Source organism: Hemitrygon akajei, chromosome 8 (assembly GCF_048418815.1).
Source record: "Hemitrygon akajei chromosome 8, sHemAka1.3, whole genome shotgun sequence".
In the NCBI taxonomy this organism is placed as follows: Eukaryota; Metazoa; Chordata; class Chondrichthyes; order Myliobatiformes; family Dasyatidae; genus Hemitrygon; species Hemitrygon akajei.
Window position 1 is genome coordinate 6,732,811 of NC_133131.1, and position 24,204 is coordinate 6,757,014.

The following is a 24,204-nucleotide window of genomic DNA, read 5'->3' on the forward strand; positions in this document are numbered from 1 at the left end:
GCTGTTTAACACTATCCTCATCTGCAGACTTTCTCCTATTTCTTAGGAAAGTGCTGCGCTCCTTTGAACAGTTTCCTTGCCCTTTTAGGACAGAAGGCTTTGATAAAGCCTTTGGAAACTCAACAGGAAAAGCTGATTGCTCTTCTCCTCCAGATGAAGCTGAAGCAGTATTAGTTCCTAAGAAATTAACAAAGATGGAAAATGAACAAGAAAGTTTAAACAGTGACTTTTGTGCATTCGTCATTCTAAGTAAAATGAAATTAGTAAATTTCTGACTACCTGATAGTGAAATTGGAGTTATGCGACTTGTTAAAGCATTCATCAAATAGATTACTTAAAATTACATCAAAAGTATTAACTAAGAAATACAAAACAGCTAGAATTGACAATATTCAGAATTCTGCTGAACAAAGCCCTATTCAACAACAAACTAATGAATAAACATTAGAGGCTTCAAAGTATTGCAGTTTTGAATTGTTATTAAGATGCTTTAAAGTAAAATTTGAATTCACTTTAAATTTATAGCACATTTGGTATTTAGTGCTATTAAAAATAGTTGGCAAAAAAGGCACATTTTTAATACAAGAATTGATAAGGTATAAAACATACGAAAGCAGATTCAACAATATTTTAAAAATTGAATTAGATGTACACCTAGAAAGATGGTCTTTACAGAGCTATGGAGGAGAACAGAATGGACAGTATTAAAAATGTGGGAAATCTGATACTAAAAAATCTTAAAAAGTGTAGTATCCCAAGTTGAAGAACCAAAGGCAGAAAGATGTTCCTCCTGATAATGTTTTGCATCATAAAGCTGTAAATGCAAAACTTACATGTCCAAAAAAAGTGCTTAGTGGTGAATGGAGGACTGACTAAACATCAGTACAACGTTGTTACCCAAAATAGCTTTCTTTCAAACTTCATCATCTATAATGACTGGAATATGTATATTTTGGGGAAAATGGACTTCTTTATTCTCTTGCCTTTGTGGATGATGAGATTTTGGGTCACGTAGTAAGACCAATGTTTTCAATTTGGATATCCTGACAAAGCTTCTGTGTGATCCCGTTCAATATATGAGAGAAACAACCCTATTTCATATCCCCTTGACATAGGCAGCCAATTTGCTCCAGTGGGTCAACGCTGGCTCAAGAAGCAATCATATTCCCATCACCATAGTAACCTATACTTTCATATTCTTATCAGCTTCTTCCAATTCCTATTTTGCTCCAATACTCTAGGGCAATGTAACCTATCCTAATGTTATTTGGGAAGTGTGAAGAAGCTGGAACACTCAGGGAAAATCTACAAAAATCAATTATATAACAAAATTCTTTAGTGATGATTTGTTATCTAACTACATGGTCTTCAACAATATACAAGACCTGCTTATTACATTTCTGTGTATTTTGCAGTTTTTAAAAGCAGTTGTATAATGAAACAGTCATGTCTTACAGCATGAAGTTATAAATATTAGTCCCAAGATACTGTTTCCTAATGAGACAATTATTTGAACCATACCATCATGGTAAATATTAAACATAGGTCAGATATTCCAGCAAAGACAAACTGGAATCAGACCCATTTGTGGACCTTGTTGGTTGGTTTTGGAGAAATAAATGGGCAGGGCTAGAAAAAAAATAATTAACACTGTAAGATTTATGACTGGTTTGGAATGACGAAAAAATGGGGTAATAACAGCAGGCTGACTCTTACCCTCAAGAAGCAAATCAGTGTAATGCAACGAAACAAAAATCAGTGGCCAACTGACAGCCATCTCTCTGACAAACTGATGGTAAAATGAAGAGTAACCATTGTCAACAATCCTTTTCTCATATTACATTAACTGTATGTCTACTACACTTAGAGATTATATTTTAACATGTTTCATAATACCTTAAGCCAAAAATATAATACAAAGAACATCTGGATAATTAATTTCAAACATGAAATGTAATCATAAAAAACCCTTCTGCTGGAAATATTTTATGTTTTCCTATTTATTTCAGCAACCAATACTTTAAATCAATAAGTATTTTAATGCAAATTATAATTCTTATATGTAGTTAAAATTCTGAGAGTTTTCACACATCTTCCTTATTGATCAAATTAAGCACTGTATTTTTACAATCATAATCAGTTTCTGATACAAATGTGTCACTGTTACATGACAATGCAAAGCAGCTTCCCAAACTACATGCTGAATATTATGCGTGACATGTTCCATCACTTTAAAGGTTCAATTTTAGGGAATACAGCATCATAGTATACTTTTATCTCTCATTATTTGTATAACCTAGAGACCTATGTACATAATGGGTGGAGCCAGAAAGATATGCAATATAATGAGCAAAAAAAAAATGGTATTTGAGAGTTGAGAGATAATTTGTAAAAAAAATCTGATAAAAGGGTAGTACTTCCTACTTTTAAATGCTGAAGTAGTTTTTAAAAAAGGGAGCAACTCTGTTTAACAAAGTGTAAAGCAACAGTAGTTTGTAGTAATAATGGTTTTTAAATGGATTTAACATAAATTTTGCTTTCAATCACCAATTTTATTATTTAAAAAAACATTACTCATGAAGGAGAGGACACAAAAACAGTTGGTTCAAAGACTTCAGAACTGTGGGCTTTTACTGAAATTTGTCAGTAACATTGCGAATATAGACTTATAGTGAAAAACTTATAGCTGTTAAAATTCACTGAAAAAGAATTCAATAACATAATTTCAAAACTACTGCCCAGCCAGAGACTGAACAGTGACATTTTCTCATACAACACCTGACCTAAGCTTGTACTAGGTGTTTGAAGAGAGGATGTTTTGTTCACCAGCATTAATATTTCTTATGATTGTCAAATTAAGTAAAGCTAGAGACTAAGTGATCTATTAATTGGTTTGGCTTGACTGATAAAACACCAGTTCCTAGATCAGAATGAATTATTTTGATAGAATAGGGTACATTTATTTTACATTAGTTGTGATCTTCAGTAAATCCTAGATGCTGTGTACGTATATACTGAGTTATTAATCTATTACCTTTACTTCTAGATCTGGATAGTCTATGATTCCTGCTTGTGGCTACTTTGTCAGTTTTTCCCAGTTTGGCAACCTCCTGGTATCTAATGTTGGTCTCCTCCTCACTGTCAACTGGAACAGCTAACTTAGATATACTTTTGTCTTTCACTTCCAAATTTGAACACAGGCCACTGGGTTCAGCTTTCTTCCATTCAAAACCTGAATGTGTTTTATTATTTTCCCTGAATTCTGTTGTACTGTTACTGGATCCATCATTTGTACACTGAAAGATCTCCATACATTCACTTCTTATGATTTCAGGCATAACAGTACGATCATGGATGTCATCAGCTTTTTGTGTGCATGGTGAACTAGCAATCACTGCTTCTGAACAGTTTTCCTCTGAGTCTTGGTCAAAAAGCTCTGGGGTGAAACACGATGTCTCATCCTGAACACTCTCTTCTGCCTCCTTAGGCTGCCGCCTATCATTGCCAATCAAGGGTGGTATTTCCGTCATTTTTCCTTCATCGTCAAAGGATAATCCCACAACAGAGGAAGGTAACACATCCATGGAGCTGTTATAAGAATTTTCCATACTATTGTAAGCCGTTTGATTGTCCTTATTATTTTCAAATGGACATGGAGCTGCATTTAATAATACATCCTCTTTAAAACCTATTGATGTATTTGTATCTCTATGCAACAGAGACTCAAACTGTAATGAAGTTACTTCCATTTCTTGCTGTCTCTGTGTAATGGGTGCTGAAGTCGAGGGCTTTTTACTGAAACTCTGCATGATGGATGCTGATGCTATTCTTGAGAAATCACTTTTCATTTTGGTACTAGAATTTTTGAAGAGTGGAGTCTTGATAATATTGCCTGCAGAAGAATTCTCTCTCTTGTTACCTGTAGTACATGCAATAATGAGAAAAAAATGTCAATGCAGCATTACTTTAAGCCAACTAATTATGTAATTATCTGAACCATGCAAAATATACTGTGAAAAATAAAATAAAAACATACCGGTAATACAATTTTTGAGATTCAGATTAATTTTATTTATCACATATGAAATGCGTTGTACGCATTAACAATCAACACAACCCAAGGATGTGCTGAGGGCAGCCCGTAAATGTTGCCACACATTCTCCAGCACCAACATAACATACCTAAAAAATTTTATTTTGAGCACAGACATAATTCAGGTACTCAAATCATAACTACTGGTGAAAGGCCTAGTAACCACCAATATATATTAAGGTCCCAAAACAGCCACTGCTGTAAACTAATTGATGAGATTTTGACTCTCACTTGAGAGAAAGGATATCCTGAAATAAAAGACAACATACACTTTGAACTTTATCACATATAACTAGGTGTGTGGTGTGTGGCCAAGTGGTTAAGGCATTGGACTAGTGATCTGAAGGTTGTGAGTTCGCAGCCCCAGCCAAGGCAGTGTGTTGTGTCCTTGAGCAAGGCACTTAACCACACATTGCTCCAGTCCACCCAGTTGAAAAATGGGTACTTGCAAAATGATGGGGGTTAACCTCGCGATAGACTGGTGTCCTATCCAGGGAGGGGAGGGTAAGTCTTGTACTCTCAGTCGCTTCACACCACGGAAACCGGCATAAGCACCAGCCTGAGTCTTTAACTTATAGAAGTAGGTGAAGAACTTTAAAAGAGCTCTCAAAATTATGACAAAGTTTGGAAAGGTAAATACAAATAATTATTTCTAAAGTTCAGTGAATTTGGACATCAATTCCAAATTAGTACACAGATTCCAAATTAGTTTAAGAGTTATTAACATTTGGATTGCATTACAATAAATGCTGAAAACCAGTGCAGTCAATGCAGATTTGAAGAAGGAACACACACACAAAACAACATATTTATAAGAATGGGGAAATGAGCAGGAAATAGTATTGATGGGCTCACTGAGAAAGTTAGCAAGCACTATACTTGCTGACTTTATAGTTCTTTATACTAATATTTTGATGAACCCAATCAAAAATAGACCCTTAGACCTTTCAGTTTTCTAAGAAACCTCTCTCTAGTTAGGGTAACTTCACACATTTCATGCCCCGACACCTGAATTTCCACTATACTGCTAGTGTCTTCCACGGTAATACTGATGCAAAATACTTATTCAGTTCATCCGTCATTTCGTTGACTCCACATTACTTCCTCTCTAGCACCACTTTCCTGCAGTCCAATATCCATTCTCGCCTTTCTTTTACATTATTGACTAGTTTACTTTCGTTTTCTATCTTCACATTCTTATGTTTTTTGTTGCCTTCTGTTGATTTTTAAAAGCTTCCTAATTAATTTTTGCTCTATTATGTGCCCTTTCTTTGGCTTTTATGTTGGCTTTGACTTCTCTTATTAGCCATGGCTGTGTCATCTTTCCTTTAGAATACTTCTTCCTCTCTGGGATGTATATATCCTGTGCCTTCCGAATTGCTTCCAGGAATTCCATCCATTGCCGCTCTGCCGTCATCCCTGCCAGTGTTCTTTTCCAATCAATTCTGGCCAACTCCTCTCTCATGCCTCTGTAATTCCCTTTACTCCACTGTAATATTGATATATCTGACTTTAGCTTATCCTTCTCAAATTCCAGGGTGAATTTGATCATATTATGATCACTTGACCCTAAGGGTTCTTTTACCTTACGGTCTCTAATCAATTCTGGTTCATTGCACAACATCCAATCCAGAATAGCTGATCCTCTTGTGGGCTCAACCATATTGAAGCCCACCCCCCCCCCCCCCCCATGACTAGTATAACATTGCCCTTTTGGCATGCATTTTCTATCTGTGATTTGTAGGCCACATGCTTACTACTGTTTGAGGAGTCTGTATGCAACTTCCATCAGGGTCTTTTTAACCTTGCAGTTCCTTAGTTCTATCCACACTAATTCAATGCCTTCCAACCCTATGTCACCTCTTTTTAGTGATTTGATAACACTCCCTCTGCCTTCCTGCCTATCCTTTTGATACAATGTGTATCCTTGGACATTAAGCCCCCAACTACAATCTTTCAGCCATGACTCAGTAGCGCCTACAGCATCATACCTGCCAATCTGCAACTGTGCTGCAAGTACATCTACCTTACTCTGTAAACTGTGCGCATTCAGATACAACGCCTTCAGTCCTGTATTCATCCTTTTCAATTTTGTTGCACCAAGCTTAACCTTTTGATTCCTAACTTTGTCTGAGGTCTTACGAACATCTGCTCCACAACCTTTCCACTAATTGTTCTGGCAATCTGGTTCTCATCCCCTTGCAAATCCAGTTAAACCCCACTGTGCAGCATTAACAAACCTTCCTGCTAGGATATTAGTCTCCCTGCAGCTCAGGTGCAGACCATCCCTTCTGTACAGGTAGCACATTACTAAGAAGAGAGCCCAATGATCCAAAATTCTTATGCCCTCCCTCCTACACCAACTCCTTAGCCACATATTAAACTGTATAATCTTCTTAGTTTTAGCCTCACTAGCATATGGGACGGACAGCAATCCTGAGATCACAACCCTGGAGGTCCTGCCCTTTAACTTAGACCTAACACCCTGAACTTCCTATGCAGAACCTCATCACTTATTCTACCCAGGTCACTGGTACCTACATGGACCACAACTTCCAGCTGTTGACCCTCCCACTTAAGAATGCTGAGGACTTGATCCGAGATATCCTGGACCCTGGCACCTGGGAGGCAATATACCATTGAGGAATCTTGTTCTTACCCACAGAACCCTCTGTCCATTCCCCTAACTAATGAATCCCCCATCACCACAGCATGCCTCTTCTTCCCCCTTCCCTTCTGAGTCACAGAGGCAGACTCAGTGCCAGAGACTGGACCACTGTGACTTTCTTCTGTTAGGTCATTCCCCCCAACAGTATCCCAAGTGATATACCTGCTGTTGAGAGAAATGGCCACAGGGGTTCTCTGCACTGGATCCTTAACCCTTTTCCCCTTCTTGATTGTCACCTAGTTTCCTGTGTTCTGCACCTTGGTTGTAACTACCTCTCTATATGTCCCATCTATTACTCCTTCAACTTCCCAAATGATCCAGAGTTCATCCAGTTCCAGCTCCAACTCCTTAACATGTTGTTAGAAGCTGCAGCTGGATGCACTTCATAGTTGTAGTGGTCAGGGATCCCGAAGAGGAGCATTGCATGATCCTGCCTGACGTCTCTACTGACCAAGCTGAGCAGATGTAAAGAAGAGAGAAAAAATTTGATCTTTTCTTTCCTTTGCTTTCTCTGAGTGAAGCCTCTCTTTGCTGAAGCCTCAAAGAGCTAAAGCCTTAAGATCACCACTCTAATATCCACTCAGATTATGGCAAGTGCGACAATGGCTGTTGTACTTGCCCCTGCTTTTCTTCTTACTAATCAATCCGAAATGCGGATTGGCCGCTGGTCAAAGCTCTATTATGCTGCCGCAATCCACTCCTGCCTTTTATCTTTGGGCAACAGACCCAATTGAAGGTCCCTCCTCTCCAAACTTCCGATGTCCAGATTGGCTGTTGATCAAAACACTATCATACTGCCGTGAACCACTCCTGCCTTTTATTCTTGGGCAGTGGACCTGATTGAAGTACCCTCTTCTCCAAATTTCTGACGTTCGGATTGGACACTGTCGTGAATTGCTCTTGCCTTTTATCCTCTGGGAGAGCAATACAGAAATAATTTTATCTCTCCCAAACTATAGTTAATTGCCAAATGGAAAATATAATCTTAGGGCAGGTATTTTGTTGTGCCTCAGTTGAAGTAAATATGGAACCAAGCTAATCATGTTAAAACCTTTATACTGCTTTTGTAGATTACAAAAGCCCATTAAACTTCCACAAAAAGTAATGGTACTTATTAATTACTAACCTGGTCTTCCTCTGATGCTCACTTTGCTGGTATTGCAGAAGGGAGATGTAGGAAATGCACTGGGACTATTATTTTCTTTTTCTATGTAGGCTTTGGGTTGGGTGCACTTCAAAATATTATTTTCTAATGAGGCTTGAGGGCTGACAATCTGTGACTGACCATCTTTGTTCTTATCCTCCGCGGGCTTTGGAAAATTTTCATTTGAACATCCAGTTGCAATAGCTGGCATTCTATTGAGGATCTTGGGTAAATCATCAACAATTTTCTGCTGAGCATTGGAAAACATGGTCAATGAATCTAGAGCACAGCTGAAATTTGGATGGTGTTGAATTTGCCGACGGATCCATTTTGACAGTCCTATAATTAAACAAATGAAAATTAAAGGAATGTTGAAAATCTAATATAGGGAGCAAACAATTAAGAAAATGGGATATAGATTTTGTGACATAATTCTTTAAGTGAGTCAAAAAGGTAAGTATAAACAAAGGTTGGTCATGGGGAATCTAGCTTTGGCGAACTGATTCAATTTAAGTCTGCTCCCAAAATTAATTTTCTCTTCAACTTTGGTATTTTGACATTTATTTCCAAAATCCTAAAAATGATAATTTTTTTAAATGATGCTTGCCCAACCAGTATTCTCAAGATTAAATTGAGTGAATAACTTGTAAAAGTTTATTAAAAATATAATTATTCATGTTAAATACCATTCTTTATCTACTTCATTTCAAATCTCATTACTATTGCAGGACCAAACTATAAAGCTGTAAAATGTTCAAGTTATTAAATGGGTATAAAATCACATGTAACTCTCGCTTTAGTTAGCGGCTTAACATAGGGGATGATAGCCCCCCCCCCCCCCAAACCCCCAGCCCAGCCAAACTTAAGAAATCTCGTTTGGGTGGATGCTGAGCAATGTGACCCGTTACAAATCAGTACCATGAAATTACAAACAGTACACAATCTGTGATTAAACAATTGAGCTTTATAATTCTTAATTCGACTATATGATTAGTAAAGAAAACAAAAGAAGAAAAAGGGTCCATTCTCATGAAACAGTCTAATGAGCAATGTTGGAGCTCACTGGTAAGGCTGTTCGTCCACCATCAACCCCCTCTGATCGTCACTGACCTTCGGACCCTCGCTTCAAGTCCACTCAGTCTGAGGTCTACCAACTCTCTCCATTCATGTCTTCTCTCCTCATCTCTCCCCGGCAAAAGACCGTGAATTCCCAGCTCCCAGTCAACAAGAAAGAGCAACATCCCGCTCACTGGCTAGTATGCCCCGATATCTCCAGTCATAACTCAAACATTGCACATCAGCTTGCATCTGGTCTCTCCCCCGATTCCCTGCCTGATCATATGTCTGTTTAAATGCTTCTTAAACACTGTCATATCTACTTCCACTATTATAAAAATCAACAGCAATATTACAATTTTCTTTTACCATCATAATATTCTGTAGATAATAAAATAACTCGGCAGTAATCAGTTTCTTTACATTTTTGATTGGAACCTCACAGCTGATTCTGGCCATGACCAACCTCTCAAAGTACTTCATCACAGTAGATGTAAGTGCAACTGTTGTTGAGACAGCTCACCATGCTCTTCATGAGCACTGGTATGAATGTTGCTTTTTGGAATCAAGTAGAACCTTCCAAATGCAGCAGTAAGAGATTGAAGTCATATTCACAAAATGCTGGAGGAACTCAGCAGACCAGGCAGCATCTATGGAAAAGAGTAAACAGTTGTTGTTTCGGGCTGAAACCCTTCATCAGCACTTGAAGCCTTCCTTGAAAACTCCTGACAGATGGTTGGCACTAGTTTTCAGTGCCCTACCAAGTAACCCATTAGGGCCTGAGGCTTTGCAAGGGTTCACCCTTATAAAAGATGTACTGAAGTCACCCTCCAAGACAGAGATTACAGGGTCACCACATGCTGAAGGGAGTTTGATTCTCCCTTTCGAAGCATGCATAAAAGGCTCTTTAGCTCATCTGTGAATGAGGCATCTCAGCCATTCATAATGTTAGGTTTCGTCTTGTAGGAAGTAATGACCTGAAAACCCTGCCAGAGCTGATGTGTATCTATTTTTGTCTTTAACTTCAATTGGAATTGTTTTTTTTGTTCTTAAAATAGCCTTCCATTGGTCATACCTGCACTTTGTGTACAGTTCTGGATCTAGCCTTCAACAGACTACAAAGCTCCTGTTTCATCCAAGGCTTTTAGTTTGGGTATGTCCAGTATGTTCTTGAAGACACACACATCCACACAGGTCTTGATGAAGTGACTTACAACTGTGGCATATTCATTCAGATCTGAAGATGAATCTCTGAATATTGTCTGGTCCATCAACTAAAAGCAGTCCTATACTCCTCCGCCTCCCTTGACCATACCTTCTCATTCCTCACCACTGGTGCTGTGGTCTTTAAACCCTGCCTACATGCCGAGAGTAGAAGTGATAGGACTTTCCAAAGTGTGGGTGTGGGATGGCATGCTAAATGTTCTTGATGGTGGTTTAACAGTGGTCAAGTGTTTTGGCTCCTCTGGTTCCACAGGTGGTATGTTTTTGGTAGTTGTACAGAGAAGTTTTTAAGCTGGCCTGGTTGAAATCCCCCACAAGGATAGGGAAGCATTAAGGTGCGCTGTTTTGTAACTGTTGATCATAGTGGTCAGCTTGTCCAGTGCCTGCCTGATGTTGGTCTGAGGTGGAATATACACCATTACCAGAATGACAGCAGAAATCTTTGTTTGCAGAAAAAAATGGATGACTCTTGACCACTAGATGTCCTAAGTTGAGTAAGTAGGACTGAGACAGAACCATCACATCTGTGCACTACGATGAGTTAATCATGAAACATACTTACCTCCTTTATCTTTAAATGACTCAACTGGCCTGTTATTACAGTGAATGGTGAAGCCATTGGGCTGTAGCATTGCTGCCAAGATGGCGGGGTTAGCCATATTTCTGTGAAGTAAACTACACAACAGTCCCTGATGTTCCTCTGGTACTGCAATCTTGCTCTGAGGTTTTCAGTTTTATTTTCCAGAGATTTTACATTCACCACCAGGATAGTTGGGTGTGGGGTGTCTAAGGCCTCTATGTTTCAATCATACCTGTAGTCCAGTGTGCTACCTCCTTACCATTGACATTAGCTAACAGGTAGGTAAGTTCACTCAAGACGTACAAAAAAGCTGGATGAACTCAGCAGGTCGGGCAGCATCCGTTGAAAGAAGCAGTCAACATTTCGGGTCGAGACCCTTCGTCAGGACTAAAGAAGGAGGGGGCAGGGGCCCTATAAAGAAGGTGGGGGGAGGGTGGAAAACCAATCAGAGGAAAGATCAAGGGGTGGTGGAGGGGAAGCAGAGAGGGGATAGGCAGGAGAGGTGAAGAAGGAATCTAAGGGGAAAGCACTATGGGTAGTAGAAGAAGGCAGAGTCATGAGAAGTGATAGGCAGCTAGAAGAGGAGACAGAGTGAAGGTGGGATGGGGGAAGGGAGAGGGAGGGAATTACTGGAAGTTGGAGAAATCGGTGTTCATACCAAGAGGCTGGAGACTACCCAGATGGTATATGAGATGTTGCTCCTCCAACCGAAGTTTGGCCTCATCATGGCAGTAGAGGAGGCCATGTATGGACATATCCGAATGGGAATGTGAAGGGGAGTTGAAGTGAGTGCCAACCAGGAGATCCTGTCTGTTGCGGTGGACAGAGTGTAGGTGCTCGACGAAGCGATCCCCCAATCTGCGTGGGGTCTCGCTGATGTAGAGGAGGCCGCACCGGGAGCACCGGATGCAGTAGATTACCCCAACAGACTCACAAGTGAAGTGTTGCCTCACCTGGAAGGACTGTTTGGGGCCCAGAATGGTGGTAAGAGAGGAGGTGTAGCGACAGGTGTAGCACTTATGCTTGTAGGGATAAGTGTCAGGTGGGAGATCTGTGGGGAGGGACGTGTGGACCAGGCAGTCGCGGAGGGAACAATCCCTGCGAAAAGCAGAGAGGAGTAGAGAGGGAAAGATGTCCTTAGTGGTGGGGCCAACATCTCATATACTGTCTGGGTAGTCTCCAGACCCTTGGTATGAACATCGAATTCTCCAACTTCCGGTAATTCCCTCCCTCTCCCTTCCCCCATCCCACCTTCACTCTGTCTCCTCTTCTAGCTGCCTATCACCTCTCATGACTCTGCCTTCTTCTACTACTCATAGTGCTTTCCCCTTAGATTCCTTCTTCACCTCTCCTGCCTATCCCCTCCCTGCTTCCCCTCCCCCACCCCTTGATCTTTCCTCTGACCGGTTTTCCACCCTCCCCCCACCTTCTTTATAGGACTCCTGCCCCCCCTCCTTCTTTAGTCCCGACGAAGGGTCTTGACCCGAAATGTTGACTGCTTCTTTCAGCGGATGCTGCCTGACCTGCTGAGTTCATCCAGCTTTTTTGTACGTCTTGATTTGACCAAGCATCTGCAATGTACTTTGTGGTTAGCTAAGTTCACCGCTTTCTCTCCCTCTTTTTCTAAACAGCAAGGCCATTCTATACACAGGAATATTTCCAGATGATGATAATCAGAATATTGACTATCTCTAACGTCGCCCACAAAATCCTGGGACGTAGACAATTAAGGATTTGTGGCTCTGACATCACCCATCATGAAATGTTTCATGAGGCTGATTAACTCTAGCCTCCCAATAAACCTCAATATACTGCAACTCGCCTACCACCAAAACAGGTCCATTGTGGGTGCCATCTCCCTGGCCCTACAGTCACACCTGGAGCATCTGGATAGTAAATATACCTACAGTAGACTATTGTTTATTGATTACAGTTCCACCTTCATCCAAAACAAAGTTTTCCACTATACCTTAAGACACATCACAATACAAAACCGATTTACCAATTTATAGCCTTCCAATCTTTAAAAAAATAAGCATCTTTTATTCCTAGCTATTTATTTCTATCATCCATGTTAATCTGATACTTGAAACTTCAAGAGCCTTTATTTCATTCAACAACCTTTGGTGTGATACCTTATCAAGTACCTTTAAAGTATGCATATATCACATTTGCAGATTCCCCTGAATCTATTTTCTAGTTATAGTCTGAAACCCTCCAAGACGTTTAATAGAATTTTCTCTTTGTGAATCTGCAGCTGGATACTAGACTTCCTGACTGGGAGACCTCAGTCAGTCCAGATCAGAGGCAGCACCTCCAACACCATCACACTGAGCACGGGAGGCCCCCAGGGCTGTGTGCTCAGTTCACTGCTGTTCACTCTGCTGACCTACAACTGTGCTGCAACACACAGCTCAAATCACATCATCAAGTTCGCTGATGACACGACCGTGGTGGATCTCATCAGCAAGAACGACGAGTCAGCTTACAGATAGGAGGTGCAGCGGCAAACGGACTGGTGCAGAGCTAACAACCTGTCTCTGAATGTGAACAAAACAAAAGAGATGGTTGTTGACTTCAGGAGGGCACGGAGTGACCACTCTCCACTGAACATTGACAGCTCCTCGGTAGAGATCTTTAAGAGCACCAAATTTCTTGGTGTTCACCTGGCGGAGAATCTCACCTGGTCCCTCAACACCAGCTCCATAGCAAAGAAAGCCCAGTAGCGTCTCTACTTTCTGCCAAGGCTGAGGAAAGTCCATCTCCCATGCCCCCTTCCACATCACATTCTACAGGGGTTGTATTGAGAGCATCCTGAGCAGCTGCATCACTGCCTGGTTCGGAAATTGCACCATCTTGGATTGCAAGACCCTGCAGTGGATTGTTGAGGTCAGCTGAGAAGATCATCGGGGTCTCTCTTCCCGCCATTACAGACATTTACACTACACACTGCATCCGCAAAATACAAAACCGATTATGAAGCAAACAGCATTATGAAGGACCCCACGTACCCCTCATACAAAGTCTTCTCCCTCCTGCCATCTGGGAAAAGGCACCAAAGCATTCAGGCTCTCATGACCAGACTATATAACAGTTTCTTCCCCAAGCTATCAGGCTCCTCAATATCCAGAGCCTGGACTGACACCAACTTACTGCCCTCTACTGTGCCTATTGTCTTGTTTATTATTTATTGTAATGCCTGCACTGTTTTGTGCACTTTATGCAGTCCTGGGTAGATATGTAGTCTAGTGTAGGTTTTTTTTCCTGTTAGTTTTTATGTAGTTCAGTGTAGTTTTTGTACTGTTTCATGTAGCACCATGGTCCTGAAAAACGTTGTCTCGTTTTTGCTGTGTACTGTACCAGCAGTTATGGTCAAAATGACAATAAAAAGTGACTTAACTTGACTTAAATGTCCTGCAACAACATATTTATATTAGTTTCTTGAACTATTCCAACAATTGATGTCAGACCTGCTGGTTTATAGTTAGTTACCCATTTCCCCTCTCTCCACATCCAAGTAGTTTGGTATTATATTTGCTTCTAAAGTGTTTCAGAATCTATAGAATTTTGGAAGATTATCAATGATGAACCTGGTTTCTCAGCAGCCACACCTTTTAGAACTCTGGAAACAGGCTATCAGATCTAGAGAATTAGACAATATTAATCTACATAATTTCTGGTATTTTCTCTTTACTTAATATTAATTACTTCAACTTCCTCACATTCATCAGACCTAATTTCTGAAATGTTTAATGCAGTTTCTATACAAAAAAAAGATTTGTTTACTGCCTTGGTTATTTCTTTAATTCTCATTATAATTTCTTCTCTTTTCCCTCCAAGGGATCCATATCTATTTTTGTTATACTCTTCAGTTTTATATAATTACGTGATTTATGTTATTAGTAATACATTACTTGCTAGTTTTCCTACATGTTCCATATTCCCCTTTATCCACTAGATACTAGTTATCCATTGCTGGTTTCTAAAACTCTACACATCATTAGGTTTACCATTTTGTATGGTATAATTATAAACCATTTAATCTAATATCATCACTATTAAACTTTTCATTAGCTACAGGGACCACTCTTCCCATTGAAGTTTTATTTCTCAGTGGAGCGTACATAATTTCATAATTGAGAAGTATATTGTATTTCTTGAAACATTTGCTGTTGTTTTTCTATTACAAAACCTTTTAATATAATTTTCCAATTTACCCAATCCAATTAAACTCATATATATGTATATGACATTGTTATTATTCAAAATCTAATTTCCAAAAGAACCACGCTCCTCTAAATGGAATATAAAGTTCTATCATATTGTCATCATTCTCCCTACTGAATATCTTAGCATGAAATTATTAATTAAACCTATCTCATTGCACAAGACGAAGTCTAAAATAGTTTATTGAAAATTTGAAAAAAACTGTGGATGCTGGATTTCTAATAAATAAACAGAAAAAGCTAGAACTACTCAGAAGGGCAGGCGGCATCTGTGGAAAAAGAAGCTTTGATGGCTCTTAATTCCCTGGTGCACGCTTCCAACTTCATCAACTGCAATTGCTTGAGATGCCACATCTGTTCTTAAAAGATTAAAGATTAGCTTTATTTGTCATACAGTACGTACATCAGTGAAATGCGTTGTTGGTGTCAAATCAAATTAGCGAAGATAGTGCCAGGCAGCCTACAAGTGCTGTCATGCTTCTGGTGCCAATACAGCATGCACACAACTCACTAACCCTAAACAGTACGTTATTGAAAATTGGGAGGAAACCACAGCACCCGGAGGAATCCCACGTGATAGTGGGGAGAATGTACAAACTCCTTACAAGCAGCGGCAAGAATTGAATCCTGATCAGTGATTGCACTAGTATTACGCTAACCACTGTGCTACGGCGCCGCCCCACTTTTCGCTTCTTTTACCTTGCTCCTTCCCACCAAACAGGGACCCAAACTGTATATTTGCTGAAGAGATTATTCACCTGCACTTCTTCCATTCTAACGTACTGCAATCTATGTTCACAATATGGTGTCTTTTACACTGGAAAATGTACCACTTTGAAGAACACTTCTGTCTGCAGTTTCCAGTTGCCTATCACACTAATTCTCCATTCTTCTCCCACTCTGGCCTGTCTGTTTCACTGAAGTGCAACAGATGAATAACAAACACAATGAAATCTGCAGGTGTTGGAAATTCAAGCAACACACACAAAATTTGGGGTGGTAAGTTGGATTAGTAAGTATGCAGATGATACTAAGGTAGGTGGCATTGTGGATAATGAAGTAGAATTTTCAAAGCTTGCAGAGAGATTTAGGCCAGTTAGAAGAGTGGGCTGAATGATGGCAGATGGAGTTTAATGCTGATAAATGTGAGGTGCTACATTTTGGCAGGAATAATCCAAATAGGACATACATCGTAAATGGTAGGGCATTGAAGAATGCAGTAGAATAATGTGATCTAGGAATAATGGTGCATAGTTCCCTGAAGGTGGAATCTCATGTGGATAGGGTGGCGAAGAAAGCTTTTGGTATGCTGGCCTTTATAAATCAGAGCATTGAGTATAGGAGTTGGGATGTGATGTTAAAATTGTACAAGGCATTGGTAAGGCCGAATTTGGAGTATTGTGTACAGTTCTGGTCACCAAATTATAGGAAAGATATCAACAAAATAGAGAGAGTACAGAGAAGATTTACCAGAATGTTACCTGGGTTTCAGCACCTAAGTTACAGGGAAAGGCTGAACAAGTTAGGTCTTTATTCTTTGGAGCGTAGAAGGTTGAGGGGGGACTTGATAGAGGTATTTAAAATAATGAGGGGGATAGATCAAGTTGACGTGGATAGGCTTTTTCCATTGAGAGTAGGGGAGATTCAAACAAGAGGACATAATTTGAGATTTAGGGGGCAAAAGTTTAAGGGTAGCACAAGGGGGAATTTCTTTACTCAGAGAGTGGTAGCTGTGTGGAATGAGCTTCCAGTAGAAGTGGTAGAGGCAGGTTCGGTATTGTCATTTTTTAAAAATTAGTTTTCAAAACATTTTACAAATTAAAAACCCCAAATCCCAATGAGGAGCATTAATACAGTGCAAAATTAAGCATACAATAACAATATGCTACAAAGGAAGAGAATTAACAAGAAAGCACCTAAATTAAAGACAAGTAAGCTTAGTATCCTCCCCAAGCCCCACAACACAAGAAACTGATACTAATGGAAGTTATTTAACTAAAAGTAGGATGTGTTTGTGTGCTACTGAAATGCATTCTGGGAGTTCAATCCTCAGTGGAGGAATGAAAATCTCTCTTAAAACAATTAAAAAGGGGCAGAAACACTGTAGGTCTTAATATATGAACTTGCAAATTAAAATTGGCCATTTTTCAGGAATAATAAGCAATTGACTCAGGCAGCCCTTAAAAACTGACTGGATAAGAGATTGAAAGCAAAACATTTTTTTTTAAAATATCAGGAGTGCCCTTTTGAAGATGAATCCAAGACATATCTTGGAACATAGAAGAAGCTTATTTTTATGTTTTCTCCCAAAGAGGGGTGGAGGGCAAGTAGGAGACCACCTCTTACTGACTCCAAATTGCAAGTTTGGAAATGTATATAACACAAGGGATCTAAAAAAAGGAGGAGAGGATAAAATTCAGGTAGAAAAGTGAAGTGGTTAAACCCATTTTGAAAACTGGTCAGCCACTTAACTACGTCTTTGCATTTGGAGCAATTCCCATTATCTGCATTTTAAATCCATGGAATTCTCAAAATATTTCACTCAAGTGTACCCTCTAAAAATTTACAGGTGCTCATGTGCTCTATAAAATTTTACAAGTCAGCCACTCATGGGTACACTAGGAATAAATATTTTTTCTTAACCCTTTAAAACACAACATCATTGGATTTGTTGTGCTACTCATAAGACGCTCCTATTCATCTGGCAGAGAAAAAGGTTAATGTGGCACAAGTCTTAGTGTAACACACTTTACATAATGTTTTTTCAGCCAAATTCTGCTGCATTGGCAAGAAACATAAGCATTACTTAAGAATCCGATGCAAATAAAATTTTTATGGTCTAGTCATATCTCAAGCAGCTGTTTCACATTATTTTCAAAACTGAAATGAAAAAAAACAGAGCTATAGCACCATCCAGTGACAAGTAAGCGGTAGTCTGACATTCTCAATTTTGATGCGGTGTTTTAGAGCAAATTTGATACATCAGTTTTAAGGATTAACAATGCTCCAGGTTTTTATATGAATGTCAATTTATTTTTTATTTTTTTTTAGATTCTTTCAATGCATGACTCTTCAGATTATGTCATATAACTCTCTGACCTCATATCATCTTTCCATAATACTCCTAATTTTTACAGCGCGAAAATAGGCCCTTCAACCGAACTTATCCATGCCAATCATGATGTCTTTCTACAGTAGTCCCATTTTCCCACATTAGGCCCATTTTGTGTCTAAATGCCCATCCAAGTGTCTTTCAATCACTGTAATTGTGTCTATCTCTACTACCTCCACTGGCAGTTTGTTCAATACAATCACTTACTCTGACTTAAAAAATGCTCCCCTTACCTCTTTTAAATTTCTTCTCTCTCACTCTAAATCTTTGTCTCCTAATTTTAGACTCCCACATCCTATGAAAAGTACTATCCACACCACTCTTAATTTTATAAACTTTCTTAAGTTCACTCCCCAGTCTCCTACATTCCTGTGAAAATAATGGCAGCCTGTCCAATCCTTCCTTCTAAGTAAAGCTTCCATTCCAGCCAACGGCTTGGAAAATATTTTCTGCATTATGCCTATTGATACCACATTCTTTCCATAGTGTAGCAATTGGAACTGCATACAATACTCCAATTGCTATGTAACCAAAGTTTTATTGAGCTGCAACATGACATCCTAACTCTCATAATCAATGCCTAGGGTTATGAAAGCAGGCATGCTGAATATCTTCTTCAAAGTCACATCCATCTTTGTTGCCATTTTGAGTGAGTTATATTGTTTCCTCTGTGCATCAATACTCCTAAAGTCCCTGCTATTTATATGTACTATCAGTATTTGACTTTGTGGGTATGCTACATCAGTAGTGGAATGCATGCCATTATTTGCAGGCTGACCCCAGCACACCTTTAGGTTGTGTTGGTTGTTAACGCAAACAACACATTTCACTGTATGATTCAATGTACATGTGATAAATAAATAAATCTGAATACGTAAATGCATTCCCGCACACGTCTGGATTAAATTCCAACTGTCATTGCTCCATCCAGCTTTCCAACTGATCTGTGCCCAGCTGTATGCTTTCACAACCTTTTTCGCTACCTGCTACATCACCAATTTTTGTATCATCAGCAAACTTGAAAGGTTGAACAAGTTAGGTCTCTATTCATTGGAGCGTAGAAGGTTGAGGGGGGATTTGATCAAGGTATTTAAAATTTTGAGAGGGATAGATAGAGTTGATGTGAATAGGCTGTTTCCATTGAGAGTAGGGGAGATTCAAACGAGAGGACATGATTTGAGAGTTAGGGGGCAAAAGTTTAAGGGAAACACGAGGGGGTATTTCTTTACTCAGAGAGTGATAGCTGTGTGGAATGAGCTTCCTGTAGAAGTAGTAGAGGCCAGTTCAGTTGTGTCATTTAAGGTAAAATTGGATAGGTATATGGACAGGAATGGAGTGGAGGGTTATGGGCTGAGTGCGGGTAGGTGGGACTGGTGAGATTAAGAGTTCGGCACAGACTAGGAGGGCCGAGATGGCCTGTTTCCGTGCTGTGATTGTTATATGTTATAAGAGGACATGGACTTGCTCCCAATCTACTCTCCCCAACTTCTGCCCAATTATTCCCTTCCCTATTTGGTACATTCTTTTCTCCTCAAGGTCTAGACTTACCCTTTTGAATGACAATCTAAAACTTATATGTTATATAAACTTACAAATCAGTTCACCCATAATTCCATCAAAGTCATTTATATATCTGACAAACAACAATGGTCCCAGCATTAATGCCTGTCACAGACCTCCATTTAAGAAAACCCCTTGACCACTACCCTCTGTCTCTTATCACCGAGCCAATTTTGAATCCAATTGTCAACAGATCTTGGATCCCATGTTCCCTAACATTGTTCCCCAACCCACCATGTGGGAATTTGCCAAAAGCTTTGCTGAAGTCCATGCAAACCATGTTTATTGCCCAGACTTCATCAATTTTCTTGACTGCCTCCTCAAAAAACAATCATATTTATGAGACTTATTTTTCTGCACAAAACCATGCTGACTCCTAATTAGTCCCTGCCTTTCCAAGTTAAAATAAATTTTGTCCCTTAGAATTGCTTCCAATAATTTCCCTGCTATTGATGTAATGCTCACCTGGTTTATTCCTATTGCCATTACTGAATAAGGGAACAATATTAGTCAACCTTCAGTCTTCTTGCTAATCTTTAATGTCACAAATCCACACCACTTTAGACCAAATACTGTATAAACTACATTATTATGAATATATTAACATGAATTAATTAAGACATCTTAATGGCCTCTTACCTGTTATATATTTTTTGTTATTACTTCTAAATCGGTCATCAACCAGGATCAGTGCTCCCCAGTCAGTCTTATGTCGAATACATCTGTATGAGTAAATAAAATTACATTCTGCAATTTTCATAATCCAGCTATGAACCATACTAAAGAACATCTTCAGTTTTAAAAATAAACAAAAATTTTGTGAATATTTATGATGGTAAATACCCCAAAGAACACTTTAACCTTAGTGAAGTTACACCATATACATTTAGACCTTAAGACCATAAGACCATCTGGCCTATTGAGTCTGCTCCACCATTCAATCATGGCTGATCCTTTTTTTTAAAAAAATCTCCTCCTCAACTCCAGCTTCCAGTCTTGTCCCTGTAACCTTTGATACCATGTCCAATCAAGAACCTATCAATCTCTGCCTTAAATATACCCAACGATCTGGCCTCCACAGCTGCATGTGACAACATATTCCACAAATTCACTATCCTCTACCTAAAATTTATACTCCTTTATGTGGAGAAGACAAGGCATGGACAACAAAAGTAATAGCATATTAGAGATCTGATTAAGAGGCAATATCCATAAAATTGAGGAACCACTGACTAAGGTAATCAAACTGTAGAATGGACATTCCATGTGGTTCATTGAATATTTCTAACAGGAGATAAGATATACTGTCTTTCTAGAAAATGGTAATTAATTACATAAGGAAACTGTCAGTTGGAAAACAATATACGTAATTACAGTTAATCTAACCCATCACAAATGGCTGAAAAGGCATTTTTGACAGACGGCTCCTGAACTTTCTTATTGTGACATTGTTTGGAACTTGCCCTTGGAAGATGAACAAGACTTTTGCTAACTAACTGCATTATGAGATCATTAACTGATGAATAATAAACGAACCCTACATTACATGGTAGGTTCAACAGAAATCCAGGTGACTGAAGATGCTGGAATCTGGGGCAAAAATAAGCTACTGGAGGAACTCGGTGTGTTAGGGAACATTTGTAGATGGATATGATCAACCAACATTTTGGGCTGAGATCTTTCATCTGGAGTGGAGGGTCTCAACCCAAAAAGTTGACTGTCCATTTCCTTTCATAGGTGCTATCTAATCTGCTGAGTACTTCCAACAGGATTCATGGAAGAAGCTTCAATGAAGCTCTGCACAGGAAAACACACTTTTTGTGAGACCAGTCACTCCCTATTGAAGGGCTCCTATTTGCCCAATAAGAACAAAGCATTTATTGCTGTTACAACTTTGCTGAAATGCATTAAGACATATATAGAGGATAAAAAAGCAGAATAGGTATTTCTACAAGATATGATTAGTAATGCTTGAAATGTAACAAATTTAACTAAAATAAAAGCTGAATACTTTTTGTGGCTAAGGCACTTAAGAAAATATTCTCAAAGGCCCTTACAAGGCCAAATTACTAAAACTTTCAATTTAATGATAATTTATTAATATTTTGTCCTTTTTATTCATTATTAGTGCCAAAATTTTAATAAGTATTTCATTGGATGATTTCATAACGCACAAGCTCATAAAATGTGGAAAACAAGCTGATTTGAAAGCCTGCTAACAGCGTTAATACTTCATGGATACTCTCAATAATCAAAATAAACAGCACTGCAAAGCACCATTAAAAAAAATCACCTTTGGAACCTACAATCAAAAGTGATTTATTGAAAAGTATTCGATCAGATGAACACTGTAGTTGAAGGGATTTGACACTGGAAGATTTAAGTATCCAGCATAGTGATTCTAGTTTTTGTGAATCAATTTGTATATTACACAAGCATCTGAGTAATTCAGCAACTCCAAAAATTTAGCTTTTTGGTGTGTTAGTTCAAATGATCTCTATTCAAATGTTAGACATATTGAATTTCACACCCTGAACAATCAAAAGCTGCTCCCACTAGTAACCATGGCATGCAATCCTATTTCCGGTAAGATGGCAGTGCACTCAGACGCAGCAGGTTTTACAGAATCACCCAAAGACATTATTCTCTTTTTCTAACATATTTTTTATGATCACAAGACCATGATAAACATTAAGGGCTTAAAGTACTTCAGATCTACCCTATCAGGCAGTTGCTTGTGGACTTCATGCAGGGCATGATGATACCTGCAACAGAGAGGCAGCGGTACATGAAGAAGGTGTGCAGTCTAACAGCGCGTGATTGTCTCAGTCACTTTTCTTGTAAATACATGACCCTGTTGGACGTTGGAATGTTGCAAGTCCAGTTTATTGGGCTATTGGTGAACAGTGGACACAGAAGGCAGGGGAACTGTGTGGTCATGGTTGCAGCGAGAACTAGATCTCAAGCCATGGTATTGCATGTTTGCAGACGCTCAGGGGAGGTGTTAAAGTTGGTGAGGTGTAGTATCCATGTTGGAGATGGTGCTGTCCCCAGTATGCTTGAGGCAGAACACAAACTGTATTGTGTTTGACTGCAGACTACTGCACCATTCGTGGATTCAGGGACTTGGGCTATATATATTTTGTGTAAATGCATTTTACTGCTATCTTATATGTGCTACATGCGCCTTGTGCTGTGCATGACATTTGGTACTGTGTTTAGCCCCTTGGCCCCAAAGTAACGCCGTTGCATTTGGCTGTATTCATGAGTGTTCACGTATGGCTGAATGACAATTAAACTTGAATTTAAAATTTTAAAGATAAGGACCAAGTGCATGTACATTTGTCCATCTCATATTTCCTCAATATTTACTGCATCCCCTTACATCTGCAATAGAATGTCCTATCACAAAGCATTTCTGCAAGAATTATGCAGACCTCACCTGCATCTTCATTCTCAAGGTTCTACAAAGTTCAGAATCGGGTTTATTATCCCTAACATATGCTGTTAAATGTGTTGTTTTGTGGTAGCAGTTCAGTGAAAGACATAAAACTACTATAAGTTACAAAATAAATGAATACCAGAAAAGGCGAATAATGAATAAGTGTTCATGGGCCATTCAGAAATCTGATGGCAGAGGGGAAGAAGCTGCAGGTAAAACATTGAGTGTGGGTTTTCAGGCTCCCGTACCTCCTCCTTGACTTCAAAGTAACCTCTCCTCCCCAAAAATCATTTGCTCTTCACCCAAAATACTAACGAAGTGGAGATTTAACCATGAGCTCTTACCTTCCAAGGGCTTGATTCAATGCTCGAAATGCCTGAATCTCATACCACTGACTACCAGGAAGCAGACCACGTGTTCTTGAATGCTGGTCATTATATTTCCGTTTTAATTCCACCTGAAGGGGAACAATGGACCCAGTTCATTATGTGTTAAAAGTGTTAAATTGTGTAATAGAGTAATAATTCACGTTGAAGAACACAACAATAAAACAAATCCTACCAAAGACACTCAGCAGGCTAAGCACCACATGTTGAGATGACAAATCAGTCAACATTCCACCAAGTATTTATGTAATTTAGATTCTCTTGGTGTCTGTGCTTATCCAGATACACTCTCCGTTCTTCCCCCTTTCTCTGCAACTTAAAATGTGTTTGCTCTTTCATGTTTCCAGTTGGACGAGAGGCCATTAGCCTGAAAGGTTAACTGCTTCTCTTCATACAAATGCTACCTGACTTGCTGAGAATTGCTAGCATTTCCTGTGATTATTGCCACTATAGAACCCTTCCAGAAAACCAATCGGGAATTGTGTTTCTTGGACTCATGCTGCCCAATGTGCTGGGTGCCTCAGAGCATTTCAATTTAACTTGCATATTTCCCATGGCATTTTTGCTAATCAAAATGTTTGCAAGAAATATTTTTACAAATCAAATATCTCAATGATAATTTACACTTACACAGCACCTTTGAATTTATAAGAGGCCCAAAGCAGTGAGAATTGGGCACTGAACCAAAGCAACAGAAACCTGACAGATGAAGG

The 24,204-nt window shown here is 39.2% G+C and overlaps 1 protein-coding gene across 1 annotated transcript in view; it reads right to left on the reverse strand.

Annotated features, from left to right (window-relative positions):
* Positions 1-1,925: 1,925 nt before the first annotated feature.
* brip1 (BRCA1 interacting helicase 1) overlaps positions 1,926-24,204 on the reverse strand; it is a 263,801-nt gene continuing 241,522 nt past the window's right edge. Inside the window, exons 17-20 of the mRNA XM_073053131.1 lie at positions 23,450-23,562; positions 20,303-20,385; positions 7,888-8,244; positions 1,926-3,919 (exon numbers count right to left, since the gene is read on the reverse strand). Coding sequence (XP_072909232.1) covers positions 2,970-3,919; positions 7,888-8,244; positions 20,303-20,385; positions 23,450-23,562 — 1,503 coding nt within the window. The 3' untranslated portion in view covers positions 1,926-2,969. The remainder of the gene's footprint in view (positions 3,920-7,887; positions 8,245-20,302; positions 20,386-23,449; positions 23,563-24,204) is intronic.